Raw genomic sequence first — 18,407 nt, 5'->3', positions numbered from 1 at the left:
GAGCTAGATAGAGTAACCTTACAACCTACGAGCTATGCCCCTGGAAGTAAGTCCTTGTTGTCAACCGTGAGTGCTACCAACTGTAGGGAGTTGATAACGCAGAGGAAATTGTAAACTGATTGATTGGCGTTATCTACATCTACATGCATGACTACTGTGACTATACTATATCTAATGCTATATATATACGTGCGCTCTGCAGAAGGAACTTCTGGTGTCCATGGCCGAGCACGCCGCACGCCAATCGAGCTTGGTCGTAAACTGACGTCAACTGTGACGTATGTTCTGATTGGTCGATAACCCTATGACACCACTGGAGTAATGTCGTTACAGGCGCGAAGGAGCAAATTAGCTATCAACTGCGTGTTGAATAGTATAGCGTCTTCGGACTCAGGATCTTGAGCAAATACTTGGAACATAAACTTCAACTCCGCCAGTTGATGTCGCTTGGCCATGTTACTAGCCTTTTCCTCCGATGCCTTCACGAACCGAGCATGCAAAGCGTCAAGCGCTATCGGCGCTTGCTTGACTGCTTTTGCATGTTTTGTTCCCCCCGGGCGCAGAAGTTCGACCGCCTTGCACTTGCCTTGTACCGTTTCAACTTCCACGCGCCACTTCGGCGCGTCTCGCACGATTCGCCAGCAGGCAAGAGTTGTGGTGCGTTCAACACCGTGCGATTTGGCATCAGCAATGGCATATAGCTCGTTGCTGATGACACCATGCTCGTTCCACCCAGATGGGATAGAGTTCAACGCTTGGACGACGGTTGCATTGAAGCTGGACAGCATAGGACAGACTTTCTTCCACCGAGAGATGATTGCTTGGGGTGAGCGGTCTCCGTCCCACATAATTTCGGTCATGCGATCATAGACGCATTTTGGATTACTCTACCTCGACCTATCCGTATTCATGGACTAGTGCCACCGCTGAGAGATGCCCTCGACACACACAAACTTCTATATATCGGCCATTCCTTGACCAAAACTACTCATTCTTGGACTGCACGAACATAGGCAAGTTGGTCTGTCGCTATGTATGTGGAACTGGTACCACCGTCACTTCATACATGCCAAATAAGTGCAATCGCCGCACACGATATCTTGTTATGTAGCCCGCAACCATGCCTTCAGTTTTCATATGAAATGTAACACTTGATGCTATATTTCGACGTAATCTTTTCAAATTATGACATACTTCTATACTACTATTAAAAATACGTAACGCTATTCTCATGGAATGTAGTGGATATGTTTCCAAAGGACATCGTAACTGGTGGCCAAAATTTGAAGTCCATACGTATACGTTTTGAACAGAGAATCGAATACAAAGTCGACTTGCATCAAAACTCGTCTCCTTCGTTGGTAGACATATACATTTATCCTCGCTTATAATAGGAGATCAATTTGAACTTCATTAGCCTATTTATACGAGTAGAAGATGGAGGAAAGAATGCTTGGTTTACATGAAGCATTATAACATACATTAAGCAGATTATTGACACCAAAGACTGACGCATTGCTTAAGGGCCACTCACGGCCAATACGAGGGACGCAAAAGCAAGTAGCGGCAAGGCAGCCCAGCGCAACTGCGTGGCGTTCGCTAGAGGACGAATTGGCTGCAGCGGGTGGAGGGGGTGTTGGCTTCTTTGGACGACGCATTCATCGCCGAAGGCGCGGCGGTACTGTACATCAAAACGAACTACAATCTCGGCGACGAGTATACAAACTCTGAGTAAGAGTTTAATCTTGAAATATAAACTATATAAACTGGTTTTTATATATAAACTGTTAAACCTAATATCCATTTTTCCAGAAAGTAGATTTTAACAACTATGATGCGTGTACACACGCTTGTTGAGGTCCGAGGACTTCTGTGCTGCCCCAATTGCAGGATCTCCTGAGATGGCGAGCCACGACTTGGCAAGCTGAACAATTTTCTTCCGTGTCCCATGCCTCTCCTCATGCCGTCTTGTATTGTGATTTTTGGTGGTACAGTAAATTGAAGTGGTATTTGTATATTTTATTCTTGACCTTGTTTTACTATGTGGAGCTTTACCTTTGTATTGTATTTCAAAATATATCACTTCTCCGGATAGCTTAAGTCTACAACAAAATTCCCGACGAAAAAGCCCTATTATAGATTTTTCGGGGCTGAACTTATGTTTGGACTTAAACAGACCACAATAAATCCAACTGGTGGAGGATAAGTCCAAAGTTGGTCCTATCTAAGGGCTACAGTATCCGTATAAAACTAAGCTACTTCGAAGTATAAGTCAGACGAGTGGAGATGCTCTAACGTTAGGGTTACATTACGGTACTAGTACTGTATGTACCTCCTCCACTGTACGCATTTGGTTCGTGAGATTACTCTGTTGGAGATGCTCTTACTACCGGTAGTATCAGCTACTAGTAGATTTCTACTCGCATGTTGCACCTACTGTACTACAGCACTTAGAAAACACTGCAAACTGGTTAACAGTACGTCTTGTTCGTAGTAGGAGCGTAGTCGACGTTGAACGTGCGTTCGGCACGAGTCACGCCCTTGGAGTCGACGCGGATGGTGGGAGTGGTAAAGTTGACTTTGACCGTCCACTGCTTGGCGGCGCCAGACACGGTGGACACGTCAATGTTGAACTGGTCGCGGAACGTCTTGACTTCGTGGCCGTTGTTGAACCACTGGACCGAGTACCGCTCGTAGGGGATGGGATTGGGGCGGAGTTGGCCCAGCGGGATGAGCTTGAGCGCGACGTCCTTACCAGTCACAATGACGTCTTCGATAAAGGAAATGCGCGTCAGGAATTGCAGCCACAAGTTTTCCTGGCACGGCGCGCAAAACTGGGGCGACGTCATATTACGCATGAGGCACTTTTCGTTGTCGGGGCGGTACGAGAGGCGCTTGTTGATGTCCCACGTGGGGTAGAACCCGATGTGGTCGTTGTCGTCGAGTTTAAACTCGTCTTCGCCGGCGTATTCGTAGATCACTGCGTTACACAGCTGCTTGATGATCGGGCTGTCGAAAGACCCGCCCGCAGTGATGTTGAGCACGTGGTCGCCGGCTGTGAACCCCGCGTCCGAGCTACGCCACGAGTAAAACGAGCGGTCCTTGATACCCTTGGTGGTCCAAGGCAGCGGCTCGCCGTTCAACGTGATCGACAGCGCATCGTTCGTGTCGGCGCCGGATACGGACACCAGGATGTACCATCGCTTGAACGCGCCATTGGACGTAAACTTGATCTGGTACGAGCCCTTCTGGAGATCGTACCAGATGTGCTTTTGGAACCGCTGGACGGCCTTCTCCTCGCGGATCACGTCCGGGTTGGTCAACCAATGTTTCCAAGGTGCCTCGTTAATCGACTTGGCCGTATTGGCGCCGAAATACATCGTTCCCCCGTCGTATTCTTCGCCGACTTTACCAAAGTTGTGGCCCATCTCGTGGCGCAACACCAACGTGCCCGACGTGGCTGAGCTCGTCCCGATGACGAACTCTCCCCCAAGACCCCCGTAGTACGCATCGTTCCCGATCAATGACGGAAAGTCGCACGCGAACTCCCCCACCGTTTTGCACACCTCGCGGGCGTATTGCGGCTTGTTTGGGAGCACAACGCGCAGCTCGGTCCCGGTGCGGTACAGTTGAAAGGCAGTGTTGCGAGGTTTTCCGCCCACGCCGATGCCCGAGTCCACCGACGGCACATGCACCGCCCATACGTTAAAGAGAGGGAGGTACTGGGTGAACGTGTCCCCGGTGAACATTTCGTCGGTCAGGCGTTGGATGTCCTTGAAGAACAACGCCTCTTCCGACGCCTGGTACCCGTCGCCCATAAACACAATGTCAATGCGGTTCTTGGGGGGGCCCGAGTCGACGATCTTCTTGATCACGGTGGTCTCGGCAATGGACTCGAGAGAGCGCACTGTGTTGTGGCGCAGTGCGCCGGACGGGCACCGCTTGGCCAGCTGGCCCAGCACGGCGTCGACGCTTCCCCCGATGATTTCCACGAACTCTTGGGCGCTTTCCTCCGAGTTCCGGAGCAGGTCCAAGTCATTGAGGTGGCTTTGGCGCTTCGTTGTGAGCTCGATGAAAGAGTCCGGGTGCTCCACGCTGCGGTGGAGCTGGGCCACGTGCACGGAATCGATGAGTTCGCATTCGAACGTGTTGGTGTCCACGAGAATTTTGGCCGAGTACGTGTCCAAGGCGGCGGCGGTAGCGCCAACCAGCAAGAGGGAGCGGAAGATCTTCATGTGTCTCGAAGCTCGAGGGTTTGAAAATGGCAAGGGTGCCGGCACCCTTACCATTTCAAGAATCCGAGGGGATCATGTATCTTGGCGCATGGCTACTTTGATATCAGATGGCATGTGTCATTTTCCTGCAATTTGAACCTCAAGGGTTACTACAGTACTGTACTGCGTGCCACGAAATAAAGTCTTCAGTTCATACTGTACTTCATACAGTGTACTACTAGTATTCTACTACTACGTAGTACGTAGTAGTACTGTAGTACTGTACTGTGGTGTTCTCTACTAGTACACCCGATGGACAGCCATATTATGCTTTATCGATTCCGACGTCGAAGTACTATTAAGAGTAATGTACCAGTTCACTGTGGTGTACTGTACTATTAGTAGTACTGACGGTAGTTGTCTACTACTAGTATCCCTTTTTCTTCATACATTTTGGTCGTGATTCTGAAAACACATCAATAAATTTGACGATTTCTGATCCAAAATGTCCAAGGGCATTTGAAAAGTGTACGTAAATATGGAAATCTGGGTCATTTGAGCGGTCACCATCAGGCAGATCAGATTTCATTTTATAAACGACGTCATTTAGAATTTCACTAGACACTTTTTGACCCTTACAAACGCGAGCTTAAAAAGCTACTACGGAGTACTTTAATGAGAAGAGTAGTTTGGATAATGGATGGCATAGGTTTCTTGAGGTACATTATCAGCATTAATCATACCCAAATGACAGCGATATAATGCTTCATTAATTCCGATGTTTCGACAAACGGCGACGAGTTTTCAACACAAATGTTTGGTCGTGTACACTCCTACTAAAATGATTTACGTAAACCAAGTATAAATGTCCACTTGCCCGTCATGTGTTTGTTTCGAAATGCTACTTTCACACACTGTTCGGAACAAGTACCGTGTAACATATATAGATTTGGACAGTGGCGGGGCAAGTATCCGGATACGGATAGTGTAAATTTCAATATGCTTACAATAATCAAGTGTAATAATCCAAATATATAATTTTACAGAGGATTATATCATTTTACAGAGGAGTCCAAATCTATATGGCTGTCTAAACCAATATACGTTACACGGTACTGAGCAATACAAGTAACCAGGTATATTTCGTCTAGAGCAGTCAGAAAACACAGCTATCAACAGGAGAACACAATAACTATGACGCAACTATTCTGTTCGGTCAATTATTGTTGTTGTGACATGTAATTCTCTACCATTATGATATCTCAGCTCACCCAATGCAATTCACTAACCTGCAATATTACATCCTGTTAAGAGGACGAGGAAAGAGGTAGCACTAAGGAAAGGGGCGAGAGCACGAGGAACACAAAGAACACTTGTGTGGTCGGGGGCAAAACTGAAAGTGAGGATTATCCGACTGCTTACAGCCAACCAAAGGGAACACCGGATAATATCCTTATCCGGTGTTTTGTGCCGTCGGAGCCAAAAATCTGCCCAGACGGTACAAAATCCGGATACAATCCGTATGTGCCGTCGGAGCCCAAAATCTGCCCAGAGGGCACAAAATCCGGATACAATCCGGATGTGCCAAAGAGGCCATAGCAGACAGGCCAAAGTGCCCCTTCTTGACACATCCCATGCAGTAGACAGATGTATTTTCAATATGTAAACACAAAAGCAATAGAGAGTTTTCGGAACACCACTTTTGAGATAAGATAGCCCAATTTCCTATAATACAATATAAACCTCTATAAATTGGAAATCAAAACTTTCCGAATCTCGGGAGCTGTTGGGATAGTAGGAGGCTTCTTATCTCAAAAGTGTCTCGAGTTTTTAGATATAATAATACGGCATCGACGGCGGCAACATGATGGTGACTGATGCCAACAAGAAAAAAGGCAAAGTCGGACGAAAGTTGCAGAGCAAGTCAAGGTGAAGTTGCTTGTAGTTCCTCTCATTCTACGCACAACGTCGCGATCAATCTCGGAAACGACAGGTCAAATTATCAGGATGAACCAATTTTACAATCGATTGTGTAGGAATCAGTCGTGGCTCATTGCATCGATAGTTGGGCATGTTTCGTCACCACCCAAAAACCTAAACAAGTACTTGGGCATGAAGTACGCCATTGGAATGGTTGGGTCGCACATGCAGCTCAACGACATGCTTGTTCTGCAGCGTGCAGAGCAATTGGGTCGCTCGTTAGTTTGACCCATTGCAAACACACACACTCTCTGTGTGTGCCGTTTCAAAGGTTCCGATACCTTAGTAGAGGTACTGAGTACTTTAGTGGATAGTAGTCAGTAGGTCAGATCGAGGAGCCGCGATGACGCGCCGTTCGGCGCACCGTGGAAAACCCGTTCAGATCTCCCCGACGACGACGGCCACTTGCTGTCGACTAGTGGTAACCGGTACGTGGTGGGTTTTACACCCCTGCCACAACCCGAGGAACACCAGGTATCGCAGCGTTTGTCTCAGCTGCTGCTCCACCAACGACTGAAGCCGATCGCGCTTCAGTGCCGTTGCCAGTCGACAACGAACCGTCGGATGTCCGTGACGACAATGATATGGGCAGCGATGGCGGTTACGGCCCTACGGTTGCCGCAAGTTTGGAACGCGCCGGCGCTCCCACAGCCGTCGACATTTTCGGCCGAAAGACGCGCTTTTATGCGCAAGTACCAGAAGTATCTGGGGCAGATCAACGCTCTGCAGTGCAATGGATCGCATTCTGTTCGCGATGCCCGTAAGTGCCTGCATGGATCCGTTTTCAAAGCGCCGGATCGCGCTGTTCGACTTCAACCGCGACTACAATGCTATCACGACGATGAGTGGGTCGCGTGGTTCAAGTCAGCGTTTAAGGAAGGCCCTCAAGATCTGGACGTTTTGAAGCAACGTCTGCAGCGAGCGATTCGTTTCGATATGAAGATCTTGGACGCGGAGTCTCGCGCCGGTCGTAGGTTGGACGAGCTGATGCGCTCGTTGGAACAAGACCATCAGGAGTGGGTACTCCATCAACAAGGCAAGATGTTTGTCGAAGTCATGACGAAGTCGATCAAGCCGGAATCGCTGAAGACAGCGGATCAAAAGCAGCTGTAGCGGAACAAGCCGTTGAAGAGCGACGTCTTCCGTTACGTCGACTGGCTGCGAACTTTTGCAGCTGGCCACCAGCTGTACGTGGGGCTCGACGACGAGTCTAAACCTTCCCCGGCAGCGAAGCCGGTAGAAGCTCCACGACGTGGAAGGCCTCAAGTGCCCAGACGTGACAGCGACCGGGAAGACTCCGCCAAGAACAATGGCAGAGTCGGTGGAAAGGCCGAAGCGATCGTACCCAAGACCGCAGAGCCACCTACCAGGAAGGGTTGCTTGAAGTGCGGTGACATGAGTCACCGTGTGGCGCGGTGCCCGAAGACCGTGTCTGGTGAAGCCGAAACGTTGTTGGCAGCGCAAGTCAAGCTCTGGAAGGACGGCATCAAGGTGCTGGTCAACCAGCCGCAGCGACAGAAGGCAGAGCGCGGCGTGCTCTTGGAGAATATCGTCCGCATGGACGATGTGCTCTAGGACTCTGGTTCGGACGTGACCGTTGTCACGCGCGGTGTCATGGATGCGTTGTACGCAGCCGGTGTCAAAGTTGGGACTGTCTCCCATAGCGTGCCGCATTGGCGTACCCATATGGCTGTGACGCCAAGTCAGTTGTGATGACGCGCAGCGTCAAGTTCTACAGCGTGACACTGGACACGACGTGTGGATCGCTTATGTTGCGCGGTCTGAAGGCCTGGGTCGACGACGCATCGACTTCCACCGAACTCATCGTGAGTTACCCAGTCATGGAGTTACTGGGATTCAGCGTTGAAGACCTCCTTGTTGGGGCAAGGAAGAAGGAGGAAGAATGGGACGTTTCGTCCGTGCCGACGAATGAATTGTCCGGCATGGCGAATGTCAAGCGCCTGATGGCGGAGAAGCCAAGCGCCTGATGGCGGAGAAGTTGAATCCACCGGAGCTTGACCCCGACGACGGGATGGAGTGTACTACTCCGGAGGTTTATCCCAAAGCCTCCGTCGAGGACGACGTGGAGCGCGACCGCTCGAAGCACTGTTCAAGCCATTCTGACGGCCAAGGCAGCCGAGGCGGAGACGCGCGGGCTTGCGCCCGCTGAAGCGACGCGGCTGAACCACTTACTGGCCAAACACATTGATGTTTCCGGGAAGACTTGGGTGACGATCCGCCAGTCAAGGTCGAGCCATTGAAGGTCTGGATCATACCCGGCTCCACGCCGGTGAAGTGTGGTATGCGGCGGTACCCGCCGCTGTATGTGGAGTACATGCGCAGCCATGTGGCTGCCCTGGAAGCGAATGGTATGGTATACCAAAACAACCGGGCTACGTGGGCCAATGATTGTGCCGAAGAAGGAAGTCGGCGACTTGCGCATGACGATCGACAGCAGGCCGATCAACGCCTGCACGGAGCCGATGCCTTGGCAAATGCCCAACCTGGACAGCGCGATGGTCAGTCTGGTCGGAACGAACGTGTACTTCACGTTGGACTGGACCAAGGGGTACTGGCAGTTGCCGCTACATGCGGACAGCTACCCGCTACATGCGGACATATCTACTTCTCGTTCATGGCGCCCTTCGACATGTACACCCCGACCCGCATGCTCATGGGACAGACGGACGCTGTCGCGTACTGCCTGTCGGTTGTCCACCAAATGTTTGGTGAGCTGCTATTCCGAGGCCTGTTGGCCTGGCTCGATGACTTGCTGGGGTCCGCCAAGACAACGGACGAGCTGCTCGACTTGTTGGACCAAGTCCTGTCCATCTGTGCCCAGTTCAGACTCAAGTTGAGCCCGAAGAAGTGTCATATTTCTTTCTGCGCGAGGCAGAGTGGTATGGTAAGGTGATTTCGGTCGATGGAATCACCATTCCCCAAGCCGAATCCAAGGACTTGTGGATTTGTCGCCGCCGACGACCGCGGTCGACCTCCAGCAGTTTGTTTGTGCCACCAACTGGATGCATGCGAGCATCCCCGGCTACAACCAGCTGGTGGATCCGTTGCGACGTCTCCTCGACGGGGCCACCAAGGCAGCCGGAAGCTGCAAGAAAACGGCGTTAGTGCGTGTTGCACTCCCTGCCGTGGGATGGTCGTCCGACCATCTCAAGTGTTTCAACGATGTGAAACACGCGTTGGCGCATGTGGTGCCCTTGTCGTACCCGGGATAAGACATGATGGTCTGCGTCTTCACGGACGCCAGTGACCTGTTTTGGGGTGCGGTCGCCACACAAGTACCGCTAGCGGACCTGGACTTGCCTCTCGAAGCCCAGCGGCACCAGCTGCTTGCGTTTATCAGTGGGTCGTTTTCTGGCGTGGGTGCGCGCTGGCCCATTGTCGAGAAGGAGGCCTATGCGTGGTCGAGTCGTGCAAGAGACTCGACTACCTGGTCGTACGCCCGGGTGGTTTCCGTCTGTTTACGGATCACCGCAACTTGGTGTACATTTTCAACCTAAGTGACTCGAACGCCAACATGGCCATGTACCAGGCCGACAAGCTGCAGCGATGGCTGCTGGTGATGTCCACCTTCCCGTACACCGTTGAGTGCGTCTCGGGGGACGCGAATGTATGGGGCGACCTCCTGAGCCGTCGGTTTCGACTCCGACGGATCAACCAGTTGCGAATGTTCGCAAGTTGATCCATGTGGTGTCACCCCTGCAACAAGTGGATTTCGAGTGGCCGACAGCCGCTACGACCAGCGGCATCCAACGTTCAACCATGGAAGGGGGAGGGACCCCCCCAAACGGCGTGGATTGTGACGAGGACTCCCATTTTTACGTGGACCCAGACGGATGAATCTGGATCCCAGACGGTGCTGTGGACCTACAGCAGCAGATTTCTGTGATCGCTCACCAAGGAGCCAGCGGTCACCATCGCACCGCAGCGACGACCAAGTCCGTGTCCGACAAGTTTGTGTGGAAGACGCTTTCCACGGACGTCGAAGCATTCGTGCGTGCCTGTTTGCACTGCCTGTGCATTGACGGAGAAATGGTTCGCCATCCATTGAGTTCGGCGCTTCACAAAGAGTAGCCGAACGAGCTCATCCATTTCGACTGGTTATCGATGCCCATGGCCTAGTGTGGCCAAAAACAAGTGCTTGTCGTGAAGGACGACATGAGTGGCTTTGTGCAGCTGTTCGCGGCAGAGTCCGCTGACGCCGCCGCGACCGCTCAGTGCCTGATGACGTGGTTTACCACGTTCGGCTGCGTTGACACATGGGTGTCAGATGGCGGCTCTCATTTCAAGAACGAAGTGATCGAGAAGGTGCGGAAGTTTGTGGGTGCCGACCATCACATTGGCCCTGTATTGGCGTGGACTCTGCCAAGTGACCAGAGTCATCACAGACCAAGTGATGGAGACTCAGCAGCTGGTGCCACCGTATGAAGTCACGGTCCATCATGAGTGCCGACTGAAGATGTACCACGAAGGTGGTAGAGAGGTGACCGAAGACCTCGAGGCGCAGATCGCGTTCGGCGATGGCGGATTTCACGTGGAGCGCCTCGACGAAGCGCGATGCGTGGATGGCCAACACCAAGTTTTGGTGAAGTGGCCCGGACTGGACGATGAAGAATCGTCCTGGGAACCTGCGGCGAATTTGCTGGACGACATTCCAGTCGTATTTCGCAAGTGGGCGGGGGCCAACAAGGAGGACCCTGCCGTGGCCGCCCACACCAAGACTCTGGACTTTCCGTAGGAGGGGAAGTGTTCTGCAGCGTGCAGAGCAATTGGGTCGCGCGTTAGTTTGACCCATTGCAAACACACACACTCTGTGTGCGTGTCGTGTCGAAGGTTCTGATACCTTAGTGGAGGTACTGAGTACTTTAGTGGATAGTAGTCAGTAGGCGCCTCGCGGTTTATTGAACCTTGCTAATTCAGTGTTATACTTGCTACCTTGACGAAGGTCCCGTGTCCGAAAGCCAAGAAGAAGCGGGAGACAAAACAATGCTCCAATATATCCATTTGGATGAGAAATGGTTCTATCTGACCAAAGAGACACCCAATTACTACCTCGTACCTGGCGAAAAGGAACCAAAACGAACGTGCAAGAGCAGGTTCATTACGAAAGTACAAGTCACGGGGACATTGTGGCGTGGGTGGACGAGGCATGGGCTGACATTCCAAGAAGCACCATTGTTAGCGGGTTCACGAAGTGCAAACTCGTCTCTCCTGAGGTATCTACGTCATCTACTGCTGACTCACTCATTGAAAGTGATTTGGATATGGATGGATGACGCCATCTTTGCCGCTCTAGTGGAACTTAACTTGGTTGTGATCGTAGAACTGTAATTTCACAATTCGTAATGTCAATTGTCTTTCAGATGTATCACTATCTTTATGATACAATTAGGAGTGTGTACTTGTTTTGAAGAATTATCGTCCTATTTTTAACAAACAGTGTCGCGTTAAATCAGTTGCTTTAACAGTCGATGAGACCATCCAGGGTTTATACGAGTGCTATTTTCTGTGTGTTGGAGAAATAACCTGTGCAAATTCAATGGTAAGAAATATCGAAGCATACAAGTATTACATCATTACAGGTGGCCCATCTACGACATTCGTAAGAATACTTTGGTCGTCGCCATCACTTTCGTCGTCATCGCTGGCCTCGTCGTCGTCCGCCAATGCAGGCTCGTTTGCGACTTCATCCGAGGCTTCCAAGTCAGCCAGGTACGTGTTCAGCTCAAGCACTTTCTTCTTGGTATGATTGATGCAACGATAGATCATATCACCTTTTAACTCGCTGAAGATAAGGCGAGCCGCGCCCGCACGTCTTCCATGGTCGTGTCCGTGGTGTATTGCCGACCCACGTTTCCCTTCAGGTAAGCCCACACGTACTCGATAGGCTGCAGATCCGAATGATAGGGCGGCTTGTACACAACTTCGTAGCCACGGGCCGGTGCCATCGACACGACTTCAGGTACGATGTTTTCTTTCCAATACGCTTGTACCTTCGACCATCACTGATCGGTACTCGTTCGCAGACTCAGCCACTCCAAATCGCTCACAGGCCGCCAGGGGGTCTTGCTTCTTCCACGTGCCTTTGGGCGTGTCAGAGGGGACGACCTTGTGGTACGATGCGTTGTCCATCACAATCAAGGCGCCAGTCTTGCCAAGTAAGTCGAGTTCATCCATTAACTATTTCATCCAGTTGACAAAGTAGGCATGATTGAACGAACATGCCATGATAGTCCTTCGTTTGCCTATGGCCGCCCCGAAAGACTCGCGTGGTCAAGAGCTTCGACCCATCAGTGCCACCGTCGAGGATGCCAGCAACAAAGCAGAGCCGCTGGCCCTTGTGCTTTGGTTTCGTGGCACGTCGTCGGGGTAGTAGAGTCATTGTGTCGGGCGTAGTTGTGATGGATGAAGGATTCATTCATGTAAACAACAGGTCGACGAGGTGTTAATTCAATCGTATCAGACATATATTTGATGTACTTATCTCTAGCAACAATAACTTCGTTAGTCAGTCCATACTTGTTCTGACCTTTCTTGTGTCCTCGTTTAAATCCACGACTAAAACGATAATCCTGTACAGATCGTAGGTATGCCTTCGTATCTTTCTCGTCAGTTTCATCGTACGCAACATGAACATGCTGTGCCAAAACTATCATAACATCTTTTGCTACGACTCGTGTTCGTGTTCGTCGTCGCTCGCGTACGAATTCTACAATTTCACGAAGCACAGCTTATGTCCTTGGGACTCGAGATGTATGAAGAGAATTGTTAACAGGTTGTTGTTTGACTACAATGATTTTATATCTCGGTACTGTTGCCACACCTCTTGTACAACTTTTTGGCTGCGTCCGAGAATTGGCGCTACGTGTTTTGTTGCGGAATCAAACTTTTCGCGCCTGAAATGTGCGTGCAACAGAAGTATGTCCAGGCGTTCTTCTTTGGTCAACGTTCGTGGTCGCTCACTCTTTACGTAAGACGTGATCTCTTCGTAGATGTCGTCGGTGACGGTCGTGTGGGGACCCATGCCAATGCGAAACTGGTGGTGGCGTATCATGTTAAGGTTATCCGGAACTATCAGCAAAGAAAGGTTTGGTTATGAGTGGTTAGGGTAAACTCTAACAAAATATAATATCCGATTTCACAATGTATTGTTTTCCATGGGTAAAATTAGACCTGAAATAGTTTGTTTTTTTCGATCAAAACTCGAAGGCAAATAAGTTTAAGGCGGAATTTATGGTTCAAGTGAAATCGCCATGAAAAACTCAACCGATGTGTGTAATTTGGTCATCCAAAGCTGTGAGATACGTAAAATGGGTTAAAAAAAACCTCGATGGTATCGTCGACTGTAAATTTTACTTTTGTTAACGAAATACCTTTTAACGAAATACCTTAAAAAGTTATTGAATTCGGCCACATTCAGGCTCCATTTCGTCCCATTCGGTTTTACTCGATTCAAAACGCATACAAATCTCGAAAACACATACTCCCCACAACGCATTCGAATTGTCCATCAAAGTTAAAAACGTCGGAACAGAAACTGGCGATGCGCAACGGAGTACCACACTCTACATTGAGTCGTAAAGTACGGTAATGGTGGCAGTAATAGCTAACAGAGGAAGTAGGTGAGCCCGTTGCTCTGCTGCCGGAGTTAATAGTCGGTTGGCGCAAGTTACTACTTACTTTTCGTCGTAGTGAGCCTAGCATAGTTTTCAGACTTATTCTGTTTTTCAGACTTATTCTGTTTGTAGTATGAGTTTGTAGTATGAGTTTGTAGTATGAGTTTGTAGTATGCGTTTTCAAAACACTCCTATCTGCGGTAGAACGGGGTTCGGTATTTTGAAGATGGGAATCAGTGCAAGTGATGTGGGGTCCTAGCACGGTTCAAGGCACCGGTAGGAACCTTGAACCGTGCTAACACTAATTCGCGCATCTAAACTCAGTAACGATGTGGTCTTTGACGCGCTGGCTTGAAAGCAGTTAGCTCCACCTCGCATGAACATCCATTTGCGTCGCTGTTTGACACGTGACGTGTATGTCAGAATGCAAGTCGGTGCGAACTTGTGGTTATGTCCAATCACATCGCTAATTGTCTCGTGACATGTTGGTCCGAACACAGTCGGCGCCATCTCGCGGGCACTCCAATAGCTCCGCAGATTTACTGGTGATGTGTTCGTCAGCGTGCAGTCGAACTACCTTGCAGGCACGACCGCTGTGTTGATGTTAGTGAATTGCAATGGGTGAGGTATCATGATGATAGAGAATTTCGTATTCCTTTGATCACATGTCACAACAAAACAATATTTGACCGAATAGAATAGTTGCGTCTTAGTTTTGTGTTTTCGTATTGAACACTGAATTTTCTGACTGCTCTGGAACTGCGTCACTTCCACAACCTCGCCGCCGCTTGTTGAAGTGTTGTCTACTAACCCTTCTCATTCATACATGATAACATTGACTACTTGGTCGTCATTTCTGAAAACGCATCATTAAATTCGGCGATTTCTGATCCAAAATCTCCAAGCCCTTTGAAAAGTGTATTTGAAAAGTGTAAATATGGAAATCTGGGCCATTTGTCGAGCGATCACCATCAGGTAAATCAGATTTCATTTTAAAAACGACGTCATTTGAAATTTCACAATAGTTAGAAGCAAAAGACACTTTTTGACATTTACAAACCCGAGCTTAACAAGCTACTTTAATGAGAAATGTAGTTTAGATGTTCGGGTAATGGTGACTGGGTGGCATGAGCCGGCCTCGCATCGGTGGGCTGGTACATTCCTCCACGCAATCGACATTCATAGGCTCGTGCTAGCCTAAAGTGGTGACTTCCTCGAGTCTCTTAATCTATCGATACAATACATATCTTGGACAGAGCGATACAGTAGCTAGACGCTAAAACCATACTGTAAGGGTAGTGAAAATTATTTCCCCTTTTTTCCCTATATTCATGGAAGGAAGCCTCCTACCCTTGGAAAATAAGCAGGGTACAAGAACTGAATATTTCCCTAAGTAAAAAATAACGGGCCCGTAGAAAAAGTATCTCTTCCAGTTGGGCAAACGCACAACAGTGGATTGTAATGTAGGTCCTCGTGCCAAAAAAGGTTGCGTTGAACACCAAACTGTACATTCGTTCAATTGTGGTATAGTCGGAAAATGGCTTTAACCCAATGCAATGATTCATTGCGGCTACACCTCCAACGAACAGCTCAGTGGCAATCCACGAAATCACAAATAGCAAGATAAAGGCCACTCAGCCCATTTGATCCTTTGTGGACATATCCAGTACTAGTAGTTCGTTGCATCCCCAAATCAACGGTCCTGGTAAAACCAGATATTTAGGCACGAATAGTTCTTGTTGCGGTCAGCGCAACCAAACTCATTGGTGCCCAACCATGTGGCAATCGCTCCATTCGATGCTATAGCCATGCTGCAATGCGTCTAGAGTAATATGCTGACACCCGGCAACGAGGATGGCTGCACCTTTGTCCAGCCCATTCTGAGCTCAAAACGTCGCCGACTAGTATCATCGGCATTCGTTTCGTTGACGTCGAAAATTGTTGAACGCTTGTTCTTCGCTGCCAAATGATCGTTTCAGACCACCGCCAAAGTTTGTACTCTGTCCATGTAGAGTTGCTGCTGTCCCTGCATGTAAATCGGCAATTTTCGAACGCTCAGGTTGTTCAACAAGCCGAAATTGCAAGGCGACTTCCAAGTCACCCTAGGGAAAATAGGGTCGCTTAGTACAGTAGGGGAACGTTTTCAAATAGGGAAATATAGCAGGGCAGCCAGTGTGCATATTTCCAAAAGTATGGTTTTATTTTGATCGCCTTCCCTACTATTTCAGAGTACTTTCCCGAGGCCTGGCTAGACGCCTAGAATAGATGGCGGAGCGACTGGGTTGTCATTCTTCAAAGAAAAGGAACCGAGGAACCAGAGATGCGAAGCGTAGGCGGGAGAATGGGGGAAGCTCAAATCAGCGCCACAATACCCATCGAGATTAACGACGGATTATCCCCTCCCTAGGGCCGTAGTGCGAGCAGATTACCCTCCCTATGGTCCATAGGGATTGAATTCTTGTCCAAATTTGATGAATCATATCATGTTTAAAAGAGAATAAAAATCTAGAGGAAAGTTCTATTGACTGCAAAGCGGGAAAAGCAAATTTTGGCGCTCGATTTTCACTTCGCCATCGGGTCTCCGAATAAAAATACAAAATGTGGAATTCAGAATTGAAATTTCCGGGACCTAAACACGTCGACAACCATGGCACGACAACCGACCGGAAGAGAGCTCTCCTACGCCAAGAAGATGGAGGTGATCCGTCGCCTACATCACCTGTCGACCATGAGCAATCTTGCTCGCAGAGCAATCGTTTCAACTGCCTTTCAACTCAACATTCACCGAACCACCGTCTCCCGTATCTGGAAGGTCTTTCAACGAAACGCACTGGTGCCATCGTTAAAGGCAGACCGTGTCGGCCGGCCGCCGATATGCACACCAGATCTTGTCGCCAGTTGCGAACTGCCGCAATCGCTCCGCTCGACAATGCGCGACATGTCGGAATGCACTGATATTCCACTTGCATCACTCCATCGGGCCCTGATAGCAGGAACGATTCAACGCTGCAGCACTCGCATCAAGCATCTGCTGTCTGACGACAACAAAGCAGAACGTCTCGCATTTTGCGACATGTGGGATGTCGTACACCTTGACGAAAAGTGCTTCAATGTGATCACGCGAGTCATTCGAGCTATCAAGGAAAATTCCCTACCACAAACAAGCGCGTAGGGATCCAGCACGACAATACGACACCCACGGAGGCAGCACCGGTGCTGACCTTGCGTGCGTCTCGGCAGACGGGTGGCCCTTCATTGTTTACTGCCAGCCACCAAAGAGCCCAGATCTCAATGTGTGAGATCTGGGCTTCGTTGCTTCCATCCTATCGCTGCAGTACAAGTTGGTTAGTCGTACTTTGGATGATGTCATATTCATGCCACCCTCGCTGTCTTCGTGGCATCCCCCACGACTGCTCCATTTGCGTTCACACTTTAAACATATTATGGGAGGGCATCCTTTCCAAACTTCAAGTCGTCCGAACTCCGTGTTCTCCGTGCAAAACACACGGACGTGGCGTTAAACATCCGTTTGAAAACTGGTCCATACCACAAGGTGCAATACGCTCGACACTTCTACACCTGCAGGAACTGATGAGTCCCGTCTAACCTTTGGTCGGACGTACTTTTGGCTGTTTTTCAAGCTCGTTCCGTTCCAAGCCCGCTTCTGGTCCCTCGAGCACCTGAACCCGAACATTCAGCTCTGTCCCTACGATTGTTTTTACGTCGAGACCGACATGCACGCAAAGTTCACCTGCGTTGCCATCACCAAAGTGATTGTTTCAAATGATGTTCCATCTATTTCGATTTTTGATGCAAATCAAGTATATTGCATGTGGTGGATAGCGTTTTAAACTTATATTGAGCAACGTGTGAAATATACCGGTTGTGGGGTGACATATACCAGCCATAAGACGAAATATACAGCAACGATGTAGGGTCTGGACGAACTGTATCGAATGTTTGGCAAACATAACGCACATGGCGTGAATCAGTTGTGCGTCTGACGAAATATACCGGAAAAAAAAAAAACCTGAAATTAATGGAAAAGTGGTGTAGTAGACGCGAACTCGACAATGCGGCTTCGAAGTAATATAACACATCGCATTGTCGGCGTATTATATTACTTCGAAGTAAAACGAACGCAGGAATACAGAGAACGACGGAATGGTACGCCACAGTTGCCTTCGAGAGGTTGGGAATTCTCGCGATTTTATTGGATTAGTGTGACGGCATCCAAGTGGATAGGGGAAGGGGCCCAAGTTCAAACCCCGGGCAGTGTCAAGCTTTTTTCCAAAACTATATTAATTTGAGTATTGCATTACTAAAATCAAGTTTACTTTTTCTAAAATTATATAATACTCACAATTATATTCGATCAAGATTGTTGGTTGTGACATCGCCAACAAGGGTAAATCATTTTCTGTTCATTTACTCCTCAATAAATGGTAGAGCTTTCACAAAGCTGTTGCGAATCTCGGTAGCCGTCACTCGCTCCCACGCGGCGATGGCACGCTTCACCATCGTTTTCCTCTTCTCAACGGCTGTCGGGGTGTCGAAATCGTCGCCGTCCTGGGATGCC

The 18,407-nt window shown here is 49.3% G+C and overlaps 3 protein-coding genes across 3 annotated transcripts; all 3 read right to left on the bottom strand.

Moving 5' to 3' along the window:
- Positions 1-302: 302 nt before the first annotated feature.
- H257_15124 (hypothetical protein) lies at positions 303-848 on the bottom strand (the record flags this gene model as incomplete). Its single annotated transcript, XM_009843120.1, has 1 exon — positions 303-848. One exon carries the CDS (start codon positions 846-848, stop codon positions 303-305), a length of 546 nt encoding a protein of 181 aa, XP_009841422.1.
- A 1,573-nt stretch (positions 849-2,421) lies between these two features.
- On the bottom strand, positions 2,422-4,235 carry H257_15123 (hypothetical protein; the record flags this gene model as incomplete). Its single annotated transcript, XM_009843119.1, has 1 exon — positions 2,422-4,235. The coding sequence occupies one exon, from the start codon at positions 4,233-4,235 to the stop codon at positions 2,472-2,474; it is 1,764 nt and encodes a 587-aa protein (XP_009841421.1). The 3' UTR covers positions 2,422-2,471.
- Positions 4,236-11,989: 7,754 nt separating this feature from the next.
- On the bottom strand, positions 11,990-12,594 carry H257_15122 (hypothetical protein; the record flags this gene model as incomplete). The annotated part of the gene is made up of 3 exons (XM_009843118.1): positions 11,990-12,168; positions 12,206-12,362; positions 12,430-12,594. The coding sequence occupies 3 exons, from the start codon at positions 12,592-12,594 to the stop codon at positions 11,990-11,992; spliced, it is 501 nt and encodes a 166-aa protein (XP_009841420.1).
- Between the last annotated feature and the right edge of the window lie 5,813 nt (positions 12,595-18,407).

The sequence above is a fragment of the Aphanomyces astaci genome, assembly GCF_000520075.1.
Source record: "Aphanomyces astaci strain APO3 unplaced genomic scaffold supercont1.66, whole genome shotgun sequence".
Classification (NCBI taxonomy): domain Eukaryota; phylum Oomycota; class Saprolegniomycetes; order Saprolegniales; family Verrucalvaceae; genus Aphanomyces; species Aphanomyces astaci.
Note: the sequence above shows the minus strand (reverse complement) of the source record. Positions and strands in the feature narration are given on the sequence as shown.